General features: G+C 38.3%; 1 protein-coding gene across 3 annotated transcripts; it reads right to left on the reverse strand.

Annotated features, from left to right (window-relative positions):
- Window positions 1-400: 400 nt before the first annotated feature.
- On the reverse strand, window positions 401-26,682 carry LOC132606698 (uncharacterized). Of its 3 annotated transcripts, none has more exons than XM_060320299.1 (15): window positions 26,286-26,680; window positions 22,102-22,229; window positions 21,726-21,858; window positions 5,508-5,664; window positions 5,256-5,334; window positions 4,959-4,999; window positions 4,707-4,823; window positions 4,490-4,570; window positions 3,966-4,028; window positions 3,796-3,847; window positions 3,037-3,111; window positions 1,364-1,411; window positions 1,123-1,158; window positions 968-1,042; window positions 401-682 (listed from the first exon to the last, which is right to left on the reverse strand). In XM_060320299.1, the coding sequence occupies exons 1-15, from the start codon at window positions 26,443-26,445 to the stop codon at window positions 608-610; spliced, it is 1,320 nt and encodes a 439-aa protein (XP_060176282.1). In that variant the 5' UTR covers window positions 26,446-26,680; the 3' UTR covers window positions 401-607. The 3 variants fall into 3 exon arrangements, with proteins under 3 accessions (XP_060176282.1, XP_060176283.1, XP_060176285.1); XM_060320300.1 differs by lacking the exon at window positions 26,286-26,680 and adding an exon at window positions 23,728-26,185; XM_060320302.1 differs by lacking the exons at window positions 968-1,042; window positions 1,123-1,158; window positions 1,364-1,411 and having other exon boundaries at window positions 26,286-26,682.

The following is a 26,682-nucleotide window of genomic DNA, read 5'->3' on the forward strand; positions in this document are numbered from 1 at the left end:
ACTGCTGCGCTATCTGCAGCAACTCTCATCCGAGAGTGGTAAGCCACTCATCTTGCTGTGATAGATTATCGATTGATATCGATGAGACCACTTTGTGAGGAAGAGACAAAGTATAGAGCTTTCCAGTTCAGCTCGATATTCTGTGCTCAATGTTATCTAGGGATGTCGTTCTTCTGGACTTTCTTTTATTCACTATATATCCTCAAGCTTCGCCACTCTAGCTTGAGTCTTTGAAAATGCCTCTTCAACTGCTAATCCTTTTGAAGAAATACTGTCGGGCCATTTTCTTTTCTTTTGAAGTGCTACCAAACGGTTAATAAATCTTACTAGCTTAATTGGGAATAGCCATTTCATGCACATCAATCTGAATTGTCACCTAATGTCAACGTTAGAAGTATAATGGAAGTCAATAATGCTGAAACTTTATCATGATCTGGGTACTAATCAATACAACGGGTGGTTACAGCATGAGGTTGGGACTAAGCGGCACAGGATGGATTTTTACAGTTCAAACAGTGCAAACAAAAAAAAGGCCATGTATACAAACAAATGAAACAATATATTTTCATAAACAATTAGCAGCAGTAACAAATCTGAACGAATACGTTCACTCATCTACTTGATTAGATGAAACCTCTGGTTCTACAACTGGAGGTATACAGTCCACCTTGTATCGCAAGACCTGTTGCCAATCAAAGCAAAATAATGACCCTAAGTAAGTCATGTTCCGTTTCACAGTAATACAAAGCATCAACAATGCAGATTAACAGGCAACTATTTTCGTTCGTAAGGAAGAATACAACAGAATAGTTACATAAACTACTTATATCACTAGACCAAGTTCTACTGAAGCAGGAAAAATCCATAGGCAGCGGAAAGGAGCCGTTGTTAGATACACCAACAGGGCAGGACGGAATACTTCACAATAGTAACCTCAATGAATTAGGTTCGACAATGTATTACTCACCTTCTTGAAAAATGTAGAATACGAATTATCCCATACGAGTTTGTAGTTTCCAGACAGGATGGTACAGAAGTTTCCCTGGACGAAATGAGCATTAAGGAGGTGAAGTTGCAAATCTGGTTAAAAGGAATAGCAAGGGAGCAAAAAAAATTACTCACTTGGTCAGCTCCATATCGTCGATAAGGTAAGATTTGCTGTGAGTCAGGCGTTTGGTTGACAAGTCAAAAAAAATGAACCAGGGCAATGTGAGTGAGAGGAGAGGAGAGAGGAGGAGAATTCATCTCACAAGAGAAAGAAGATCAAATAAAGCATGTGGCGCTGTCTTAGAAAACCAAGAATTGCAGCAGACACACTTCATGAGAAAACGTGAAAAGAAGTAGAGGTGATACACTTTCATACCGTCTTCTGTCCGGAAGGATTCGTATACTCCATGCTAAAGCCAATGTCCTGTTACAACAAAAGATGACGCCCAAATGACTTGGTTACAGAAATCTACTAGTGTCATATTTGACAGTTCACTGAACAGAAAAATGATTCATTCACACTTTACCTCATATCTGATGACCTGTCCATTAAGAGGTCCAAAAGATGAACAAGAAAAGGAATGAAAAAAAGAAGAATAAAAGACGACGGGTGCTTCATGTAGTCTCTTGAGAAATTTGGGAGTTATTTTCGATAATTTCCTTCTGCCACCAGATAACTGCTTCACAGGTCATACAGATAGGAGGCAAGTACAAACTATATGATATGAAAGATGTGGACAGGAGATGAAAAAATATCTGTTTATATGCAAGGGGTTTATCATCACATTCTCCAAATGTACATTCTCTCAATTGGTCCCGCCCTTCCCAGGACCCGCACATAGCAGGAGCTTAGTCTCAACTGGTGCCGCTTATGTGCAGGTTAAGTAGCTTTGGAACAAGGAAAACAGAAGTAGCAGACATAAAGGTAGTGAAGTGGAAAAGGAAATAATTTCTTCATGCTCCAAGGGAGAAATTTGCTATGTATTTTTGCCTCGGGGAAAATCTGTAAGTCAAAAGAGAGAAACTGTCTGCTTCGCATGTTAAAGAAGTTTGACTTCTTTTAATGCAATGGAAGTGAAAGAATTTACGCCTATAAGTTTGGTAGGTGTGTATCATTGCCAAACAGCTGCCTGAGAGGTTGAAAAATGTTATATGCTAGTTTATTTCTGAATCCTAGAATGCTTCTGTAAAGAGACAACAAATTACTAATGCAGTAGTTGTTGCCAACTAAATATTTGACATGAGATGGAGACAAGGTGGAGCAGGTTAAATGCGTAAGCCTGATGAGGAGGACGGAAGCACATGATCATATCTGCTGGAATTTTTACTCTACCTAGAGAAACCACTGATATCCAAGGGCCGCATATCTTAGTTGGGTAAGAAGGAAACCATACAAACCCTATAGAAAGATTCGGTACACAAATCCAGCCTGAATTGTGTGAACATCATAGAGGGAGAGGAATATACAAATATTATGAAGGGAGAGATGAAAGATGCTTCAACGGAGTTTCTGTGCCTAGCCACAACTTGAGTTGAAGTGCTTATGGAATCTTGCCTTTTGGTGTAATTTGGAAAAGATAAGGGAGTGTAATAGTTCTGAATTCTGATAGATTTTATTTACTGTGTATGACTAAAAATTTGCGGCTTTGGTTGTAATTTTGTGTACACAAGCATGTCTGTTGCCTGTTTCGTTAATACCTGCAAGACTACTTTATCAAAAAAATATGAACTTTTTGTTTGTTTCCTCCAACAACATCAATAGGGAGGAAATTGCTCTTCGATTCTGAAAAATAGAATATATTTCTTGGAAAGAAGGAAAAGCTAGCCCATAGACCGCGAAGACATAGCCAAAAGAAGCTGGACATAAATAAGTTGGACATCAACTACTAACAAATGGCCACAAATCTAGACAGTATAAATCATAAAAACCAACCAAAACAAGAAAGCTATTTCAAAAGAAATTGGATACAACTAAGTTTCTCAAAAAAAGAACTTGGATAACAACTATACCCACATAGGCACATCTATAGGGAGATAAAAGGATATTACCATATCTACTCTGCCTTGGATCAAAGAGAAATCCCACGCAATGTATGAATTTATGGCATCGACTGTCAACGCAACCTAAAATAACAGACATAACAGATTTATAAATCAACTGTACACCGTTTAAGAACAACCAAATGAAGCTCTAACGTTCAAACTTTCAGGAACCAGGTCTTTCACGAAATGTATTTTGCAAAACTATCGCTCTTCCCCCTCCCCCCTCCTCCAACCAAAATCTAAGCTAAAACATGCTTTGAAATAAAAAAATCTGTACAATGTTGGATTGAAACACCAACAACAATATATAGATCTTGTACTTGATTTATGAGAAGAATAAATCACTAAGTTTCGGATACCAAGAGCTCCAAACACCCTTGAATTGTAATAGGTAGCTGACATACCAAAAAGAAGATCAAACGGAAATACAAATTGAAGTTTAGAAAAAGTGTGAATATTTAAACTCCTTATTTCTAAAAACATTTTGATTATTTAGTCTCATTATAAACTCAAAATGTTTTTAGAATATGTATTCAGTTAATTTTATTATATTTGGTACAAAAGATTCAACATAGAATACACATGCAACACATGTACCAAGCGACTATATATAAATATCTACATACACACACACCTACAGATGCACACACGAGAAAAGAAACAAAACTACAAATACACATGACTCGCTTAAGAGTTACAAAATGAGCAGCACCTATATAAAGGGACATATGATTAAGAGAAAGCAATTTCCAAGTAAAAACAAACCTCATGAGTTTTTCCTGCTGGAACACTCACTTCCTTGTATTCGTCACTTTTTCTGAATTTGGAAAACAAAAGAAAGCTCTAGATCAGGTTGTGAACTGATTATTGTGTTACATTTAGTCCAACAATGAAAAAGTATAGATGAAACCACCATATAGAGGAATTTTGGATACCTGGCTTCTAATGCACCAGCTTCTTCTGCAGTAATAAAGAAAGGAGAATTTGCAAATACGTCACTGCAAAAGATAAGTAAATCCAGTTAAACTAGTACCAAATTATATAATACTCACTACAGATCATTTACAAGATTGCTACAAGATAATGACTCCTTTATTTAGTTTGAGAAGTAAGGGTGAAAGGAAAATGTTCCTCTAGACTAAATTGTAAAACAGAATGGTAAAATAGCTTTCCCTCTTATATTTTCCTTCCTCCACTTTAAAATAAAACAAAGAAAGAGGAGAAAATTGTAGCAGATCCCTCCATTTCTCCTGTCCTTAGCTTCAACACATGGTCTAAGTAGTCATCCAAAAAGCGACTTGAATGTTTTGTCTAATCGATCATGAGATAAGAATATCATATTATGAAATACATAATAGAGCAATAACTAAACACGAATTTATTAGCCTAATTTATATTGAATAACATGATTAGGTACAAGCTAAAAACAAGAAACAACGGTTCTAGAAACATAAAGTACCGAATGAATTTGATGAATCTTTGGAACTCAGACGTGTAGACATCTACTGCTTCTTCCAAGACCGTAATTTGATTCCTTGATCTGCCCAAAATGAAACAACTATAAGGTTCAGGCGAAAAATGCTATTACTTGGAGTAAGGATGCAGACATTCTGAAAGAAATAATCAAATGCTTCTGGATCGAATCATTTGAAAGTACAACACGTTGAAAGTCCTACAGTTTTCCAGCTTCAAAGCGTCGCCATAGCAGAGAAAGAAAGAGTCGAATGTTGAGCACCATTTTTGTGAGGCTGTACAAAGGTGGACCATAACGTTGTCGCTGCTCTTCCATTGGCCTAGAGGTAGAGATTTATCAAAAAGCAGTAGCCAGGATTACTATTGGGTAACCCAACTTTTGAAAAATGAGCAAAATAAAGAACATGATCAGATAGAAAAAGAAAAAATAAGTTAAATGCAGCGAAAATAGATACCCATCATCATCATTTATTTTCTGAACAAAATCCAACAGAACCTGCAAGATAAATTGCAGGTAAATATTTTTACTGAAGACCAGAGAAACAACGTACTGTTACTGTTATGAATATAGTTTGAATTGAACTATTTAATTGAAGAGGCTTCAAAATGGGCCATTTGGCATTCAAGAGATTATTAATCTAAACAAAAAGCTAATGCACAAAAAAAAAAGGCCTTGTTTATAAACATTGACAAGTACTTGTTAGGCAAAAGTTATAAATTCATTATTTTCTACTATATGAATTGTGACATACCTGTGGCACTCCAACTAAATACTTCACCAGTGTCTTATAGACACCTGTCGCAGAACCCAATTGAGCCAGTTGCCGTCTCCTGTTTGGAAGTAAAGAATCAAATCATATACTGGCTGCACTATTTTTTTTTATTTTTTGACATTTATACTTACTGCCAAAATCAAATCATATACTAGCTGTACTATCATTTTTTTTTTTTTTGACATTTATACTGGCTGTACAATCATGAAGATGTGATATAATAATACTTACCGTTCCATTTGTTGATGCCATAGCAGAGCATATCGATCACGAATACTTCCACCAGAATTGATTAGAGCATCAACTTCAGCCTGCTTATTTCTCTCCGAACGCTCCCTCTGTTGCCTTATTAGTGTACCACGGAAGTCTTGTGGCATGTAGGTCATCACTACAGAAGTGACAAAGAGAATCCAGATTATTATCTACGTTTCTAACGTGAAAAATAATAGTGATTGCTGAGATATACTGCACAACTCTTCAACTTGCCATTTCGCTGTGTGCATGCCTTTGTATGAGATACTAGTGAGCACATCCTTTAATAGTTGATGATAAATGCCAGGGCACCTAATTTTGGGTAGTATGCTTTTCTTCTGATAACGAAAATAATTTATCAATGTGCGGGGAGAACAGTCCGCACACAAGATAATACAAAGTAGAAAATCTCATACCCTTGCACTTAGAACAGCCCTTTTTTCTAAGAAACAAGTAAGAGCAACCAGTCATCATAGATGACTGAGACACTACCTTTGCTCCAAAAAAGAACAAAAAAGAGTTGCAATAACTTGGGTAAATTACTTTCAATTCCAAACGCTCCTCTATTTTGCACACTGGGTAGTGTACTACGACAATATCTGAAGACTGAAAACAAGGATCTTAGATCCAAGAAAAAACCTTCAAAGGTATAAGCTTGCTCTAATATGAAGGCCTGACAAATTGATTGAGCGCAAAGTAGTTTCATTTCAAACAAAGGAATAAATCTCTAATGGCGGATTGGATGAGAAACTGAAGATAGATGAACTATGAAAAGATGGAACTGCAGAAGATAATTGCAATAATGAGTTTTGGAAAATTTAAACATCACATCAGTTAAGACAAGTCATCAGGGCCATCACAATTTGTAAGAAAAATATTTTAAAATTTTGATAAGTAAATCAGCATCTCCAAGAATTAATGTCAAAATCTTGCTAGGGCATTTGACTATAAGCTCCACTGTTGATGTACAAGCTAAACTCATTAATATTTAAAAATCAACCACATAAAACACGTATTTGCTTGAAAAGAATCAGACACCAAAGGTGTTCGGATGCCGACTAAGTTCATTATGAAAATCCATTCTTTCTTTTCAAACTTATATATTCATACTGAAAGCCTACGGACCCAGCTAAAAAAGGGAATCTCTCATCCATCTATTATTCTCCTTAAAACTAGAGTTGCCGCAAATTTCATTGAATCTTAACAAAATCAAAGCATGAACTACACTAAAAACCTTCAACCTAGCTATTGTATATCATGCTCTGACAGCCCGTTCAACGATGCCATCTCCACAAACTAATCATTTGTCAAATCTCCCAACAAATATATCTTCAGGAACACCATCTACTATCTGTTCCCCCTCTACACCCAGAATAATACTTAAGAGCCCGTTTGGATTGTCTTATAAGTTGCTTATAAGCTGTTTTCAGCTTTTTTGAGTGTTTGGCTGGCCAGCTTAAAGTCGATTTGCGCATAAAATAAGCCCAAAAATATAATTAGGCCCATTTGGTTAAGCTTATCTAAAGCAACTTATAAGCTGAAGCCAAAAAAAATAAGTTAGCCTACCCCAATTTTTTTTTTTGGCTTATAAGCTGTTTCCAGCTTATAGTTGCTTATTTTAAACCTATCCAAACAGGCTCTAAATATGGAGGGGGAAATTTCTCAATTGGAAGCAGACGTTGAAGCTGATAGGGCAGACTCTTTGTTAGGTGTATGCAGTCCAAAATCTCTCCAATTCTCAGACTCTTCTCCTCAGGAAGAGTCAGATTCTGATTTTTCTTCAATCTCCTTCAATAAGTTTCTTCCTCTAGCTTGGCATGGCAAGCTTCACAATCAAAAAATTGACATTCCGGAGGTGGTGAAAACCTCTAAATGGACTAAATTGACTATGATGAACACATGCAAAGTGTTGGGAGTGAATGTTGCAAGTTTTGAGCATGAATTATTCGACATTATTTTGAGAATGGAGCTAAGGAAAAAAAACACAGCTACTAGTACAGAACAAGAAAACAGGGGAATCCAACAAGGGGAAAAATAAAACAGCAAGCGAACTCAAAAAATTGGACTGGGGAATGCAAGAAAGCAGTGGGAAAAAAGAAAGGGGCAGGTCTCAACAGGTTCTTTCCAGATGAGAATCAAATTACTCAGACAGGGGCTTAATGAAAAGAAAAAGAGAAGCACTTTGAAATCTCTTATTCACAAATGGGGTGCAGATATTATAGGCTTACAGGAAACAAAAATTGAGGAATGGAATTCTTCACTAATAAGTCAAATTTGGGGGAATAGATGGATTTCATGGGCAGAACACAAAGCTATTGGCACAAAAGGTGGAATCTTAATGATGTGGGACAAAAGAGAGTGGAATTGTGTTGATTCTGAAGCTGGGGTTTTCTCACTTTCCTGTAGATTTGAAAGTCTATCTGAGGACTTCAAATGGGTTTTCACGGGTGTCTATGGACCTCACACTAATCCAGAAAGGGAGGATCTATGGCTAGAATTAGCATCTGTTAGGGGTTTATGGTCTGATCTGTGGGTGATAGGAGGGGATTTCAATGTATGTAGATTTGAAGAGGAAAGAATGAACTGCAACAGAAGATCTAGGGCCATGCAGGGGTTTTCTAACACAATCCTGGACTTGGAACTGATTGACCCTCCACTTCAGGGAGCTCAATTTACTTGGTCAAGAGGGGAGGAGCCTTTCCAAGCCTCAAGAATTGATAGGTATCTCATCTCACCTGAATGGAGTGAAATGTTTAATGCCATCAAACAGTACACATTGCCTAAAGTGCTCTCAGATCACAAGCCTATTATTTTGGAGAGTGGGGATTGGGAAGCTTCACCCTCTTATTTCAAGTTTGAGAACATGTGGTTGCAGTCAGAGGGCTTCATTGAAGTGGCAAGAGGCTGGTGGAACTCTGACAATGTTTTGGGCACTCCGGACTTTGTTCTCATCCAGAAACTCAGAAATCTCAAGAGGGATATAACTAAATGGAATAAAGAGGTATATGGGAAAATAGAAGTCCAAAGGAACAAGGCTCTAATGGAATTGGGGAAGCTGGATCAGAGGCTGATCTTAGAACTCTATCAAAAGAAGAGAAAATGCAGTCATTCAACCTGAAAATGCAACTTCAGCAGATTGCCATTGCAGAAGAAATTTCATGGAGGCAAAAATCAAGATGCTTATGGCTAAAAGAAGGAGACAAGAATACGAAGTTCTTCCAAAGAATGGCAAACTCTCACAGGAGGGGTAATTGCATTGACAGACTAAAGATAGGGGATGAAATGATTGAAGACAAAGGAAAGATCAAGGAGGGTATTCTGGATTATTTTCAACAAGTCTACAAAGCGACGGAAACTTGGAGACCTTCAGCTGTTTTTGAGGGACTTGCCTCTTTTAGCACAGTAGAAAAGGAGGAGCTTGAAATTCCTTTTTCTGAATTAGAAATCTTAGTTGCTCTCATGGCTTGTGCCCCTGAAAAAGCCCCAGGCCCGGATGGCTTCACTATGGCTTTCTATCAGAAATCTTGGGACTTTATTAAATCAGACTTGGTAGCAGCTCTCAATTTTTTCCATCAGCACTGTCAAATGGTAAGATCCTCTAATGCTTCTTCATTCATTGCTCTAATCCCTACGAAGAAAGGAGCAGTGGAACTCAGAGATTTCAGGCCTATTAGCCTTATTGGCAGTGTGTCTACAAACTGCTGGCAAAAGTTCTAGCTGAGAGGTTAAAAAAGGTGGTGGGCTCTCTAGTATTAGGGCAACAGAGTGCTTTTATGAAAAACAAGCAGATTACAGATGCTTCTATGATTGCTAATGAGGTGCTAGACGGGAAAATTAAAAGTGGAGAGTCTGGTATCCTGTGTAAATTAGACATTGAGAAAGCTTTTGATCAACTTAACTGGGCTTATCTTGTCAACATCTTGAAGCAAATGGGCTTTGGAGAAAGGTGGATTAGGTGGATTTATTTCTGCATATCAACAGTAAAATTCTCAGTTTTAGTGAATAGAAGTCCAGTGGGTTTTTTTCTCTTCTAAAAGGGTCTCAGGCAGGGTGATCCTCTCTCTCCTTTCCTTTTCATCCTAGCTATGGAAGGACTCTCAAAGTTGTTAGCAAAGGCAAAAGAACTCCAATGGATTCAAGGTTTCCAAGTAGGTTCTTGTCCCTCCACTTCAATAACTGTTTCCCATCTGTTATATGCAGATGATACCTTTTTACTCAAAAAAAAAATATGCAGATGATACCTTGATATTTTGTGGAGCCGACAACCAGCAAGTCTCCAACCTCAACATTACTCTCATGATCTTTGAATCAATCTCAGGCCTTCATATCAACATGCTTAAGAGTACCATTTACCCTGTTAATACAGTTGCTAACCTGGCAGAACTTGCTAGCATCCTCAGTTGCAAAACAGGTTCCCTCCCCACAACTTATCTAGGATTTCTTTTGGGTGCTAAATTTAAATCAGTTGGAATTTGGAATGGTGTTATTGAAAGAATGGAGAAGAGACTGGCAACTTGGCAGATGCAATACCTATCTATGGGAGGTAGGCTTACTCTTATCAATAGTGTGCTAGACAGCATCCCCACCTACTGTATGTCACCTTTTCAATGCCAAGTTCAGTTCTAAAGCAGATTGATCGGCTCAGAAAAAAATTCCTATGGGAGGGCAATAACAATACTCACAAATTCCCCTTGGTAAAATGGCAATCTGTCATTCAACCCAAGGTCCATGAAGGGTTGGGAATCAGAAATCTAAAGCTTCATAACAAAAGCTTGCTCATGAAGTGGTTATGGAGATATGGGCAGAATGAAGCAGGTTACTGGAGGGACATCATTAAAGCAAAATTTGGCATTGAGGACCACTAGAGGCCAAAGAGGTGTAATGAACCATATGGTGTGGGGGTGTGGAAATTTATCAGTAGTCTTCAGGAAGACTTTTTTCAAAGTGTCTCTTTCAAGCTTGGGAATGGGCTCAAAATTAGATTTTGGCTAGATAGATGGCTTGGGGACACTCTAAGATTCTTTCCCCTCTTTGTTCCAGATAGCCTCTAACAAGGATGCCACAATTGCTCAATACAGGGACAACAACTGTTGGAGTCCAATTTTCAGAAGAAACTTGCAAGATTGGGAAATCAATGACTTCCTCAATCTTCTAGCAACATTGGAGGGCAGGCATATGGTGGTTGAAGATACAGATCGAATTCTTTGGGGCTAAGCAAAGGATGGAATTTACACTGTAAAGGAGAGTTATAACTACTGGAGAGCTCTCAAAATGGCATTCTTGAGGAATGGCCTTGGGAACATATCTGGAGAACTAGGCAGCCTCTCAAAGTCTCCCGCTTCACTTGGACTGCTCTTAGAGAATCCTGCCTAACACAAGACAATCTCAAGAAGAAAGGAATAATTCTTATCAATAGATGTTACATGTGTGGGCAGGACAATGAAACAGTAAACCATCTATTTTTACACTGTCCTGCAGCAGCTGACCTTTGGCATTTGTTCTACTCCTTAACTGGGCTTCACTGGGTAATGCCCTTATCCATGAAAGATGCCTATGCAAGCTGGTCACTGTGGAGAGTTGGAAAAACCATCAAAAGAATCTGGAGAATGATCCCTACAGTTATTTTTTGGTGTCTCTGGAAGGAGAGAAATAGCAGATGCTTTGATGGAATCTCAACTCCTATTAGTATTTCAAGGCTAGATGTTTAGAGTGCTTATTTAGTTGGCATTTTCTTACCCCATGTAAACAGTGTGGATACTTTTTTGGATTTTGTTAGTTCCCTGTCTTTAGCTTAGCTTAGTACAATAGGCAGGATTCCTTTTGGCTGTTTTACAGGTTTTTTGTCTAAGTTTGCTTCCGGTTTTGATTGAAGCAGCTTCTTTTGCCCACCTGTAACCTTGCATCTTCTTGATGCTTTACTAATGACATTTGATTACTTTACCAAAAAAAATAAAAAAAAATACTTCATCTCCTACTAAACTCCAGAAACATTCACCTTTGAGATATAATTTCGACCAAGCAGCTACATCTTTATACAACCTACTTTATTCCATTTCCCACTAGTCTAAATTCATAACCGCTCTACGTTTCTCTTCGCAATAAGACGAGGCTTGCATTAGTAGGCATAATCGAATTAAACTAGCTTGTAGGTCAAACTTATAATTCTTTTTTTTTTCTTGGATTAGTTGTCTTGAACTTTGAAATAATGTATATCCAAATTTTATAAAGGATGGACTAGTGACAGCTTCTCTTTTTGTAGGGTCTATGGTACTAAGTCATGTCTTACTTTTTGCTCTCCCCTTCTTCATCGCCATCTCTTTCCAACTTCACAAAGTTCTCCTTTTTCAAAATTTGATGATACGCACTGCATTAGCAACCTTTGAACAACATTAGCTAGTGCCAATGGTTGGACAATTAAGTGTCTTCAACCGAATTAAGGCTTCCTCTCACTAAAAATTATCCATGTTGGCTTGGCTAAGTATTTCTGCTGGGTTTGGGTTTAGACTCTAGAGTATTGTATGTTTAATTATGGCTTCGGGTTTGGTTGCCAATTATCATTAGGTGGCATTTGAGTCTTTGGTTTCTTTAATTTGAGATGTGTAGTTGTAGGATTAGATTGGAACTTCGATGGTAGATAAAGCATTCTTTTTCTTTATGCAGGTGGTGTCCAGATCAGCTTGCGTGCACCTCACCTATTCTACCAGGCATCTGTTATCTTCCACCAGCATAGGTATCAGGTAACTTTGCCCACCAAGGCTTAGGCAGACATAACAAATTACCTAATGTTTTTACCTCCGCTGGGATTTAAACTTGGGACCTCATGATTCTCCTCTCATTTTTTTTTTTTTTGGTAAAGTAATAAAATTCATTAGTAAAACATCAAGAAGATGCAAGGTTACAGATGGGAAAAGCTGGCAAGCTTGGCAAAACCTGTAGAACAATCTAAAGATATCCTATCTCTACTGAACTAGAGAAAAGGAGCTGATAAAATCTAGAAAGTTACCCACATTGTTTACAGGGGCAAAAAAATGCCAACTAAAAAGACTAACTAAACACCTAGACTTTAGAGAGCAAAGACGAGTTGAGATTCCTTCAAAGCATCTGTTGTTTCTCTCCTTCCATAGGGTCCAAAAAATTACTGCTGGGATCATTCTCCAAATTCTTTTAATGGATTTGTCAACTCTCCAGAGTATCCAGCTAGCATATGCATCTTTGATGTTGAAGGGCATTACCCATTGTAGACCAAGCATAGAGTAGAAGAAAAACCAGAGGCTAGCTGCTGCAGGGCAGTGCAAAAATAGATGGTTGACACTTTCATTGGTCTGCTTGCACATGGTACACATGTTAACAACTATTACACCTCTCCTTCTAAGATTGTCTTGTGTTAGGCATGCTTCCTTCAGTGCAGTCCAAGTGAAGCAAGTAACTCTGAGAAGTCTGGTTCTCCATACAAGCTTCCAAGGCCAAACCTCTAAAAGGCTATTTTGAGAGCACCAGTTGTTGTAACATTCCTTCACAGTGAAAATCTTTTCCTTAGAATTGCCCCAGAGTATTCTGTCCTGAAAATCTGCCACCAAAGTACTTTGTCCCAAACTTTCTAATAGAGAAAGAAAATCATCAACTTCCCAATCCTGTAAGTTTCTCCTTAAAATTGGTGTCCAACAGTTGTTAACTCTATATTGAGCTAATGTTGCTTCTTTGTTAGAAGCTATCAGAAATAGTGAGGGAAATAAATCTTTTACTAAAATGTCCCCAAGCCATTTGTCCTGCCAAAATCTAATCTTGAGCCCATTTCCAGCCTTGAATGAGACAGCCTGGAAGAATTCCTCTTGGAGACTACTGATGTGTTTCCATACTCCAACACCATGTGGTTCATTGCTTTTCTTTGCAGTCCAGTGGTCTTGAATACCATATTTAGCTTTGATGATTTCCTTCCAGTACCCTGCCTCATTTTGACCATATCTCCAAAGCCACTTCATGAGTAGGCTGTTGTTATGAAACTTAAGATTTCTAATCCCCAGCCCCCCTTGGCCTTTGAGTTGAATAACTGATTGTCATTTGACCAAAGAGAATTTATGAGTAACACTGTTACCTTCCCATAGGAATTTCCTTCTAAGCCTGTCAATTTGCTTTAGAACTGAGCTTGGCATAGGGAAGAGTGACATAAAGTAAGTGGGAATGCTGTCTAGGACACTTTTGATGAGGGTGAGCCTGCCACCCAATGAGAGATATTGCATCTTCCAAGTGGCTAGTCTTTTCTCCATTCTTTCAATGACCCCACTCCATATCCCAGATGATTTGAATTTAGCACCCAAAGGAAGTCCCAAATAGGTGGTGGGAAAGGAGCATGTTTTGCAGCTAAGAATATCAGCAAGAGCTTCTAGGTTGGTCACTTCATTCACTGGATATATAGTGCTCTTAAGCATGTTGATATGAAGTCCAGAGATGGCCTCAAAGATCATGGGGTGGTGTTGAGATTAGAGACCTGCTGACAATCAGCTCCACAAAATATAAGGGTGTCATCTGCATAGAGTAGATGAGAGACTGAGACTGAGGTGGAAGGATTTCTGCCCACTTGGAACCCTTGAATCCACTGAAGTTCTTTGGCCTTTGCTAACAGCTGAGATAATCCTTCCATCGCAATGATAAAGAGGAAAGAGGACAATGGATCCCCCTGCCTGAGTCCCTTTCAGAAGAGAAAAACCCAACTGGACTTCTGTTCACCAGAATTGAAAACTTCACTGTCGAAATACAGAAATAAATCCACCTTATCCACCTTTCCCCGAAACCCAGTTGCTTCAAAATGTTGACTAAATAAGCCCAGTTAAGCTGATCAAAAGCTTTCTCAATATCTAATTTGCATAGGATCCCAGTCTCACCACTTTTAATTTTCCAGTCTAGCACTTCATTGGCAATCATAGATGCATCAGTGATCTGTCTATTCTTCAGAAAAGCACTCTGCTGTCCAGAAACTAAGGAATCCACCACTTTTCCGAGCCTCTTAGCTAAAATTTTGGCCAGCAATTTGTAGACACTGCCTATAAGACTTATAGGCCTATAATCTCTAAGCTCTGCGGCCCCTTTCTTCTTTGGGATAAGAGCAATGAAAGAGGCATTGCATGATCTCACCATTTGGCAGTTCTGATGAAAGAAATTAAAAGCTGCTAGCAGGTCTGCTTTGATGAAGTTCCATGATTTTTGAAAGAAAGCCATAGTGAAACCATCAGGGCCTGGAGCTTTGTCAGGGGCACAAGTCATGAGAGCTTCTAAAATCTCCATTTCGGTGAAAGGAAGTTCAAGGTCCTCTTTATCCACTGTGTTGAGACTTGACAGACCTTCAAAGACAGCTGAGGGTCTCCAAGATTCAGTTTCTTTGTAAATTTGTTGATAGTACTCCAGAATACCATCCTTGATCCTTCCTTTGTCTTCAATTACTTCATTCCCTATTTTGAGTCTGTCAATGGTATTGCCCTTTCTATGAGAGTTGGCCATTCTTTGGAAAAACTTTGTATTCTTATCCCCCTCTTTCAACCATAAACATCTTGATTTTTGTCTCCATGAGATCTCTTCAGCGGTTGCTATTTGCTGAAGTTCAAGTTTGAGATTCAATGTCTGACCTTTCTCTTCTGTAGAGAGAGCTCTGAGCTCAGCTAACTGGTCCAGCTTCCAAAGTTCTTTGAGTGCCTTGTTCCTTTGAGTCTCGATTGTTCCATAGACCTCCCTATTCCATTTAGTAATGTCTTTCTTGAGATTTCTTAGTTTCTGCATTAGCACAAAGTCTGGGGTGCCTAATACAGTGTAAGAAATCCACCATTCTTCTATCATGTCCATGAAACCCTCAGCTTGAAGCCACATGTTTTCAAATTTGAAATAAGAAGGTGTAGTATCCCAATCTCCACTTTCCAGGATAATTGGTTTATGATCAGAAAAAACTCTAGGCAAGGGGTACTGTTTGATAGTATTGAACATCTCGCTCCATTCTGTTGAGATAAGGAACCTGTCAATTCTAGAGGCTTGGAGAGACTCCTCCCCTCTTGACCAGGTAAATTGTGCTCCCTGAAGTGGAGGGTCAATCAAATCCAGCTCTAGAATAGTGTTGGAGAAGCCCAGCATCGCCCTTGATCTTCTAACGCAGTTCAATCTTTCCCCCACAAATCTGCACACATTGAAATCCCCTCCTATGACCCATAGGTCAGACCACAATCCCCTGATAGATGCTAACTCGAGCCAAAGATCCTCCCTTTCTGGATTGGTATGAGGGCCATAAACACTAATAAAAACCCATTTGAAATCCTCAGTAAGACTTTCGAATCTACATGATAAAGAAAAGGCTCCTGCTTCAAAATCAACACATTTCCAAGCTCTTTTGTCCCACATTATTAATATCCCTCCTTTGGTACCAATTGCTTTGACTTCTGCCCAAGAGATCCATCTATTTCCCCAAATTTGCCTGATTAGAGATGGATTCCATGTCTCTATTTTGGTTTCCTGCAGGCAAATAATATCAACTCCCCACTTGTGAATAAGAGATTTCAAAGTGCTTCTCTTGTCTTTATTGTTGAGACCCTGCACATTCCAGCTGAGTGTTTTAACTCTCATCTGGAATGAGCCTTGTGAGACCTGCCCCTCTCTTTCTTCCCACTCCCGTCCTGGAGACCCCAATCCAATCTTTTAAGTTCAGTAACTGCTTTGCTTTTCCCTTTCTTTAATTCTCCTGTTTTATTTTTTTGCTCAAGAATCTGCACTTTCATTTTTTCCTCCATTCTCAGAATAATTCCCAGAAGTTCGTGTTCAAACCCGGCAACATTTACCCCCAACACTTTGCAAGCCTTCATCATTGTCAACTTCGTCCATTTTGAGGTTTCCACCACATCAGGGATATCAACAGTTTGAATTTGTGGATCATGCCAAGGCAAAGGAAGAAAACTGTTGTAGGACTGAGATGAGATACCAGAGTCAGATTCATTTGAAACTGACAGTGCTGAGAATATCGGTTTGGGTATATGTGGGTCCATCGAGTGTCCTGCGTGAACCGCTTCATCATCTGCTTCAGGCTCGGATAGTGTCCCCTCCATGAGTTCTAAATCCCTGAGACTAGAAGCTTGAATTTCTAGTTCAAAAGGATCAAAAGAGAATGAAGCATTCAAGGAAGATGAAGCTCTGAAGCAGCATGGGTCCAGCTTTGGTACAGATGATCTCCACACTTGCTTCTTTTTGTGTTGCTTGAAGTGTTTGCTTGTAAGCGGGCCTTTAGTGTAGTAACCGTTGTTCAAAGCTAATGAAGTTCTCCCTTTGTAGTGTTTCTTACTACCCTGACTATTATAAGAGAATAAGGCTGGCCCATTTGTGTTTAAATCCTTCAAATTCCTTCTTTTCTCCACAGGTTCTTCCACACGTGTGTCACGTGAATCATTAATGGTATTAACACATGGAGCTGAGAGAGAATTTGATCCCATCTTATTACCAACCTCGGGCAAACCAGTTGAAGGACCAGCATGTAAAGAAAAAGACCGGATTTCCTTAATTATTGGCAATTCGAAGATCCTATCATCAAATTCAAAATTCAAACTTGCCGGAAACTTCATAGCTGATTTTTTGACGCAAATGCGAGCCCAGATCAGGTGGGTTCTGTTCTTCGTATCTTCATCAACACCGACATAACCCCCGCAACGAGCCCCTATATGTTCAAAAGTATCCATTGACCAAGCATTTAGGGGGATTCCAAAAACTTTCAACCATATGTTTTCCGAGCAGTTACCAGATTGCAATGAGAAAATGTCATGCGACCACCAAGATAAAGAAAGATGTCTTCCGTTCCAGAACCAATTCCCTGCCTTTACCCTTATTGCCTCTTGCCTGGAAGGAAGCTCAAAGAGGAACTGATTGTGGTCTAAAGGTATGACTTTGATGCCAGCAGTAACTCTCCATCTACTAATGAACCATTTCTGAATAGTTTCGGGATTGGGACTGTGATGAAATGGATCATTGAAGGTGCCAACCAAGCTTCTGTGCAGAGGATGTTTTCCATTCAATTCTCCTTTGTTGGTTCCTTGACTTATATCTGGCCATCTGTCAATGCTAGCAGCTGCACGATAAGATTTTGTCAATGGGGGAGGAGGAAGCAGTGGCTCTGCTTCGCTGAATTCTTTCAGAAATCGAAGGATTTTCTTCGCAATATCTGACCATCCACTGTTGAGGCTGATCTCAAGGATTATCACTGCTGCTTTAGATGAACCATGCCAAACCTCTATGCGAACAAATCTACCATAAACATTGAAGTTTTGGTAAACTCGATTGTGTTGTTGTTTTCTACCCCACCTTCTATATAGTCGACCAGTGCCTTTTGATGCTTGAATAAGCGCTTCGCACACCCATCTCAGGTTCTGAATATCCATATTGATCTTGCTTGTATATCTCTTGCCCCTTTCTATTAATGAAAACCAGTTATAATATTTATCCCCCGTATTCCTGAGTTCAAAGGATTTATCCCCACTGATGAAAAAAAGGTGTGAGCCCTGCATGTTTCTAATGAAAGTCACTGAAGAGACTGAAATGACCACTGAAGGAGTTTTATGTTGATTGATGTGGTCGCCGGCACTGTCAGATGTCACCGGTGATTCTGCCGGCAGCAACTCAGGTCGCCGGAGTTTTTTTTTTTTTTTTCCGGCACTGACAGGTCGCCGGAAAATTTATCCGGCACTGTCAGAGGTCGCCGATGTCGACAGAGGGTAGATCTGAAAAGATTTGGAGGAGAGAGAAAGCAAAAGAACTAGAAAAAGTTGTAGATGGAGGCTATGGAGGAGAGAGAAAAAGCTGTAGATGGAGGCTATGGAGGAGAGAGAAAAAGCTGTAGATGGAGGCTATGGAGGAGAGAGAGAAAAAGCTGTAGATGGAGGCTATGGAGGAGAGAGAGAGCTGGAGTCATGCTGGAGTGAGGGCTGTGATGGTGGTTTGAGGAGAGAGAATCAGATCTGGATCTATTTTGCTTACCTGGGAATCTGTGTCTGGGATGATTCTCCTCTCATTTCACTGATCATTAGGCCACATCTTTAAGGCCTCATTTGTTTGCACTTAATGAAGGTCTGAATGTCTGAATCTTAATCATTCAGATCTCAGTCATTAAGTGTGTTTGTTTTGTAGGTATGGATCTTAATTATTCAAATCCAGCCCATTAAGTGCATTGTTTATTCTCTTTTAAAAGCTCTTAATGGGTCTGAATGAATCAGATCTATAACAAAGTCTTAACACAATTCAAACTCTTAAAATATATCCGCCTCTATTTTCGCCAAATTTCACGCTTCCTCTTCATCTGTAAAAAAAAAAAGTTTCACGCCTCCCTCTACCTCTCCAATTATCAATCAGTGACCAAATCTTTTTCTTCTTAAACTGGTATTATTCTAAAATATATCTTTACAGAATCGATCAAATTGTTTGGTTGTTGCGGATTCGACTGTCACAATGGGACTGTGCTAAAAAAATTCGTTCCACATGACGGCAATATTATCAAGCAATAGTAGTAGATAGAATTGCATTCCTTGACAAGATTTTCATTCAACTTTTCCTCATCTATTTTGCTTATTATTAATTTATTTCTTTGTTTCTTTTTGGATGAGGTTGATTGGACAAAACGCTAAAGTATGATATAATTTATAAAAGTTACAGTATTCCTTTTCAGTAATCACTTTGATACACAGTTATTAAAAAGTAATATTATATTCCAAGTTTAAGTTATGATAATCTTTTTGCTAGTATATATGATAGAATTTGGTTATTCGACAAGTTTGATAAGATTGGTATTTACTGTAATAGTGTCGTTAAAATATCAAGTAGTCATAATTTCTATCAGTTAGCTGAAATGAGATCTTTTAAAATATTTTCTTGATATAAAGTTTAATTCCTAATTTTATATTGATTATATTTAAAAAGATAAATTATGCATATTCAGATATTGAAAACAAACAATCTTAATCATTCAGTGTTCAGATGTAGAGACATCTTAATATTCAGATGTGTATTCAGATCAAGATATCTTAATCTTAATGCACATCTTAATATTCAGATGTATATTCAGATTTAGACGTCTTAATCTTAATGGAAACAAATGAAGCCTAAGTGCTTTAGGGCAATCTTATGTTTGGACAGTGCAATTAGTTTGGTTTGTGAAAGTAGAATATTCAATGGGCTGCTCCAATTCATTTTGAGAGTTGGGTTAGGCCTTTTGGTTTAGGCACATTACAAGCAAACCTATCTTGGCACCTTCTTAGTCGGCCTGGATTTCCTTTTTTTTCCTTTTTTGAGATGGTAAGTCGGCTTTGATTTTTTAATGATCTTTACCCATTGCAAAATTAGCCATTGGCGAATTACTATCCTCGTTGTTCTTGAAATCTTTGCTGACATCAATTGCCTTTGCAGTTCCCCAATGACTCCATAGAAGTCTCTCTTACTTCCACATCTTCACTACCCCACTGTTGACTCTAGATCAAACAAAGCTTGAGATGAGTTCACCTTCTCTGGCAGCAATAACATTTTGTATCAAACTTCCCAATATTCAATTAAAGTAGTGTGATATCTTAACCATGTTCCTTGCTCTTAAGTCTCACTCTCAACGTGTCTCCCAATAGTAGATCGATGTTAGCGTAACTACCACAATGCTCGCTCAATTGTTGGGGCAGTTCCAACGACTACAGGTTTCCTGGTTTGAGACCTTGAGTCGGGCAGAAAAACTTCCAAACCTTTCTTGCTCATTATGCAATCATCAACATTGGACTAGGTTGCCGACCAACCAAAAGCTCAAGAATCTCTTCTGTTCTCTATTTCTCTCCCAACCAAGCGGAAAACTGCTACATCTCCTTTCGTTGTACCAAAAAGTGGCTAATGCCAATTAATATGGTGGTTATTTAGCTAAGTTTCCCAATTCATAGAAGAGCTTTTGAAGGGATAGAGAACAGCCACATATACTTGAGGAATAGCCTCTCATTTCTAGTTGCACCCATGAAGTTCCAATTTGTACAGAGATTGGGTGTCGTTCGTATTTCGTAGAGAATCATGTAAGTTCTCCATTTTTTTTGTATATTGCTTGTATGCGGGTGATTTTTCCATTACTAGTAAAATTATTTACCTTGCAAAAAAAAAAAATTGTTACTAAGTGTTGAATGACCCATTATGCATCTTGTCAGTGCTCTAGAAAGAAAGGACTAGAAGATGTTTAAAGGGGTGTCACGTGCGGTACAGTCTAAAGTGTAATCATCTTAAGACCTCATCCTTTTGATGTAATTGAGAGAATACATAATAGTGCAAAAAATGGGATGGATTCTCCTTTTCTATTTTTTTTCCTTTTTTTTTTTTTTTTTGGATGGATTTCTTGGCCTTCTTAGAATTTTAGCTTCTTGTAAATTTATAGGACCACTTCATGCCCCCTCATGAATCTTACACTTCATCAAAAGATTAATGGAGAAGTGCAGATTTTATCACTTTTTCGACTTTTGCATAGTTTATTAAATTTGAAGTTGTTTAGCGCTTACATACAAGTTGGTTGATGAATTCGTCGATTGGTCTTAGAATTTTTATATGTATCAGTTTGATGCTTTTGATTCTCTGAAGTAGCTGGCTAAAACTGAACTTCTATAAGCAACTTGGTGTAAATCTTACTTTTCTTTTCCTTTTCTCCCTTTTGATAAGCATAAGCAACTTAGCTTTCTTTTGGTTGTGTAATGCAATTGTAATTTTGTTACATGATATACAAGGGATACAAGCAGTTCCTATATGTTTTTCTTTCTCTTTTTCCAGTTTCCTCAGCAATTCAAGTCACCTAATTGAGCCATGGAAACATCCCTGCTTCACACATTTCCCAGTCCCTTTTACGCTTAAAGCACTCCTAAGCTATAATCCATCACTGATGTGAGAAATACCTAATATTTCTTACCCTTTTCATCATCAAATCTATGTTACTGAACCCTAGAAGTTGCTACAACTCATCCTACATTTGACTCCCTTTTATATAGTGGAGTTTGACTTTACAGCAAACAAGAAGCATCAGCTCAGTGTGATGACATTCTTTTACTTAGTTAGCATGAAAATAGAGAGACGATGGTCTATAAACTAACAAATTCAGATTAACAGCAAACAAAATAGACAGATCTGAATTATTCTTCATAAAGTGTCAGCAGCTTAACTATTAAAAAGCATAGAAGGACCAACCAGTGTTGAATACAAACTCAGAATTTTTTGATTGGAAATCCTCCAAAATCTTCAATGTACTTCGAAATTTTTCTCCTAGCCGTGCAAGAACAGAAACAAGTTCAGCATCTTCAGCGGTTGACTGCAATTGAAGCTGAAGAACAACAGAGAAGAATAAAACATCTCTTTATTAATTTGAGGCAATTCAGAAATTTTGTTATCTATGCTCAACCCTGAGTGAAGAATACTAGTGAGTACACAGAACAATTTTTTCAGCAATGAAGCAAGCCTGGGGACATAGAGGTTAGAACTAAGCCAAAACCAAAAGACATTACTGGAAGTCAACTGAAGCCTCACAGAAAAGCTAAAGCGTGAGCTCTGAAAGTCAGTATCTCACCCCTGGTGGACAATTGGAGCTTTCCAATAGGAAAAGCATTTCTTCAATCTGTTCCCGGTTCTTCCATAAATTCTCGTCAACTTTGTGAGGAGGGTTACTCTCTGCTTCACGGACTAATGAACTTTCTCCTATCAAAAAAATTAAAACAAATCAAATGTGAGTTGCCTCACAAGTGGAGCACACCAACAGAAAACCAAATACAAGTCTGCTTGCGTTAACATAATCTCGTAATAATTTCACTTATCTGCTAGAATAGGAAGCAGACAACATTAATCAGGGAAAATGTTTCTCAAACTAATCCTCCATAACCTAAATGATCCATAGAATCATCCGGAACACCCGTGTAATTAGTCGAGGTGAATGCAAGCTGGCTCGGACACCATGGTTATTAAAAAAAAAAAAGGATCATCCGGGACATACTAAGAAAATTACTAAGAGAATTAGTAAAAGAGTACTGAAAGTTAAACAAAACCAAATATAATATATCATGTCCCAGGGGGCACTTAGAGATTGCAGCAACCATTCGGATTCTTAATGGACCATCTGATCCTTCAGCCAACAGGGTCAGAACCTCATATTCTTAGAATTAAGACAGCCAACCCACATGAATAAAGCAGGCCATGTATCACTTTATGATTAGTAAATGCAACAAGCACAGTTCTCGTTATCTTTTCGGGGATAATATTCTTGAGTGTTAACTGCCTTGTAGATATGCCATTCAACGTTAAATGAATAGCTCAGTGCTTTTTTTCAGAAGTGAATAGCCCTTGTAAGTATCACTATCCTCGAAATCATCTATCACAGTATTGTTGCTAGTCATGTCCCAAACAAGGTTATACCAGGCTATGGTGCAAACAATACACTACTTAGTAATCCTGAATTTAGCACATCTCCAGGCATGCCTAGTATTAGCTAAAAGCACTTGAGACACTTCAAAAAGTTCCATGTTGTTGGTAACGTTTTAGCCATATCGCCACGTCGTGAAATTCAACAGTAATAAATATGGATGCAGATACTTTAAACTTCTAATGAACAGGTCACAAAGAGCATTCAAGTGGTCTCCCACAGAGATAAGCTTTGTAAAAAACGGCATGGACTCCACAAAACTTCGCTCGCCTATTAGAGAACCAACTAAAAGTCCCATACCTATCACTACCATGAAACAAAATGCAGAGTTTAAGTGGCTGCCTAAACAAAGTGAGAACAAGTATAATTGTTTTTAGCAGGTGTTCAACCCAACCAAAGTCTCCCAAATAAGACCAATAACATGGTGATTGTCTTAATGGATTTTGCGACTCTGATTGGGCATGTTTCCACTACTCATAAGTCTGTCCGCGGCTATATGTTACTCCTTGGTGATTGTCTTTTTTTCTTGGAAGTCAAAGAAACAAGTCATCATTGCTCTTTGTTCAACCAGTGTTAAAGGCGCTCGCCTTATGCCTTTTGGCGTGAGGCGAGGCGAGGCGAGCCTGTCTCGCAATAGACAGCCAAGGCGTGGCGATTTTCAGAAGGCGAGCCAAGGCGAGAATGGCGAGCATGGCGAATGGTGAGGCAAGGCGACACCTTTTGATTTTATTTTTTTAAAAAAAGTTGCTGACTATATTAAAACAGAACAGAAATATTTACCTAGGGTTTCATTTATATGTTTTTTCCATAGCAGCTGCTGCATCTCCTTTGGTCAGAAATATTCCACCATTAAAGTTTCTTCTTCTTCTTCTTCCATCAGCAGCAGTTTCAGGTAAGTTTCTTCTTCTTCTTCCATCAGCAGCAGTTTCAGGTAAGTTTCTTCTTCTTTTTCCTTCTTCTTCTTCTTCTTCTTTTTCCTTCTTTCTTTTATTTCTTTTTTCTTTCAGGCGTGCCTGGCTTTTTCCGGCAGCAGAATAGCCTTTTTCAGGCAGATTCTGACTTTCCGGCAGCCAGCCGGTGACCCAATTCCGGCAGGGTTTTTTATTTTATTTTTTATTTTTGTGTGACTTTTTGCCTTTTATTGTGTAACAATTGAAATATTTGCTAGTATTTTGTTGAGTATTTGAGTTTTTGGGTATTCATATATGCAATTTAATATTTTAATTTTTTGTGTTAATTCTCGCCTCGCTTCCAAAAGGCGTTCGCCTCACCACGCCACGCCACGAGGCATGAGGCATGAGGCGAGCCCTTGTCGCCACGCTATCCTAAACACTGTGTTCAACTGAGACTGAATATAGAGCCTTGAGGCAGCTGGTTGCTAATACTATTTGGGTGGTCTTCTTGTTGAATCTGGTTTTGACTTCATCACTCTAGTTTCAGTGTTTTGTGTTAACAAATCTACAATTCATATTGCTAAAATAACCGTGTTTCATGCTTATAACAAACATATCGAGGTGGGTTGTCATGTCATTTTGTGTGTGATGTGTTGCAATTTGGGCTGACTTACATTCTGTTTCTAGTGTCAGACTGTTGATATTCTTACAAAGGCTCTTCTTATTGTTCAGCACCGCACTTTCTTTTCCAAGCTTGGCATGGTGACCCATTCCAACTCGTGGGAGGGTGTTCGACTAGAGAATGCAGATTTGGACCTAACTTGTTCAGCCTAATGCAGGCCTTATGACCCAACATGAAGTTGTGTCTACCCGACTCAATCTATTTCTATTTTATTTTATTTTGTTATTGGTATAAATATAAAAAGGACCAAAGCTAGACATTATTAGATCGAGCATTACACAGTTGTATTTCATCAGTTTCGTTTCAAGAATATCCTCTCTCTTCTCTCTCGAGTTTTCTATGATTTTCTTCTCCGAATCTCCCATCTCTCCTTGATTTCATTTTGTAACATGTTCCAGCCCACCTCAAACCAAGGAGCAAGTGGGTTCCATGACAGAGTCTCATCCTAAAGGTCCACCATATCCTTGGGCATTAAACTCTATCTATGCAATTCAATTAAGGGCGATGGAAACCACCCCCCTGAGATGTATCAAGGACTTCTTTTTTTCTACTGTTTAACACTTTTAGCCTAATTTATTTATGAGGTTGATACTTATAATGTAAATAGACACCCAGTTCTTACTTGTTTGCATAAACTCAACAGATGATGATTTTAGTGCACTACTATTAACTTCATAAGAATAAATTCATTTACCAAACAACAACTGTAAGCACCTACATGATAAGCACTCCTAAACGAAAACAAGTAATCAGCAAGAATTAACGTGAGAAACTATAATCAGTCTCGTCCTTAAGGTCCACCATATCCTTGGGCATAAAACTCTATCTATGCAATTCAATTAAGGGCGACTGAGACCTGTCTCCCTGAATGTATCCAAAACTTACGTTTTCCTATTGTATTAACACTTTTAGGCTAATTTATTTATGAGGTTCATATTAATAATTGTAAATAGACACCTAGTGCTTATTTGTTTGCATAAATTTCAATAGATGATGATTCTACTGCACTACTATTAACTTCATATAAGAATAAATTCATTTACCAAAACACGAAAGCTGTAAACACCTACGCGATAAGCACTCCTAAACGAAAGCAAGTAATCAACAAGAATGAATGTGAGAAACCATAATCAGTATAATGATGCCATATGAATTTGGTAGCTATATTATGAGAGATGAACTAATGCTTGGGGTGGTTGTACCGGGTGCAAATGGTGCAGTACAAGCTGTTGGAAACTTGATCTTGGGAAGGAATAAATGTGTTCTTACCTAATAACTTTATTACAATCAGACTCCTTAACTCTAGTTCTTTAATTATGCATTTTACCCCAGTTGCAGTTACTTTTAGACCCATTAGCTAGCTAGGGTTCTTTAGTATATATTCTGTTCGCGTAACCATTTTGGAGTTTATCAACGAAAAATCATCTTTTAGCTCTAGCCAGTTTAGCTTAGTTTTTAGCTAGAATTCTTCACAAAATCCATTTTGCAACATATAGCAAATTTTGGGAAAGATCAACTGAACATTGGATAACATTCCTAAGCAGGGAAAACACATAATACAACAATAACAACATACCCCCATGTAATCCCACAAGTGGGGTCTGGGGAGGGTAATGTGTACGCAAACTTTACCCCTACCTTGGGAGGTCGAGACGTTATTTCTGATAGACCCTCACCTCATGGAAAAGCAATTCAAAGCAGTTCGAACAAGAAAGTACAAGAGTAATACTACGACTGAAAAAAGAATTCAAGAACAAGTTTACCTTGGGTTAAGGGAGAATCCTTTTGCAGATCACTAGCCATTGAATGAATTTCATGAGTAAGACAAGATACATCTTGAGAAAGAGGGGCAAAAGGGTACTTATCATAATATTTAGCCAAAAAAGCTCTTGTTATTGGCATCAGCCCCTCCGTTGACGCCATACTTATATATATATAATTAATACACTTCAGAGAAAAGGATCAATCAAAGCAAAATATAAACTGAAGGTTCAATCTAAGAAAAGGAATTTTAGAAGGGTATAACTATTATTTGCTAATTGAAGGGATTAATAAGGGAGTTTTCTGCTGTAAAAAGAACACAACGATGAGGATTGCCGGTAGACCGACGAATATTCAGAAAGGACTATACTTTTAGTTAATTAATTTACGATTTGACAT

This window comes from Lycium barbarum, chromosome 8 (assembly GCF_019175385.1).
Source record: "Lycium barbarum isolate Lr01 chromosome 8, ASM1917538v2, whole genome shotgun sequence".
Classification (NCBI taxonomy): domain Eukaryota; kingdom Viridiplantae; phylum Streptophyta; class Magnoliopsida; order Solanales; family Solanaceae; genus Lycium; species Lycium barbarum.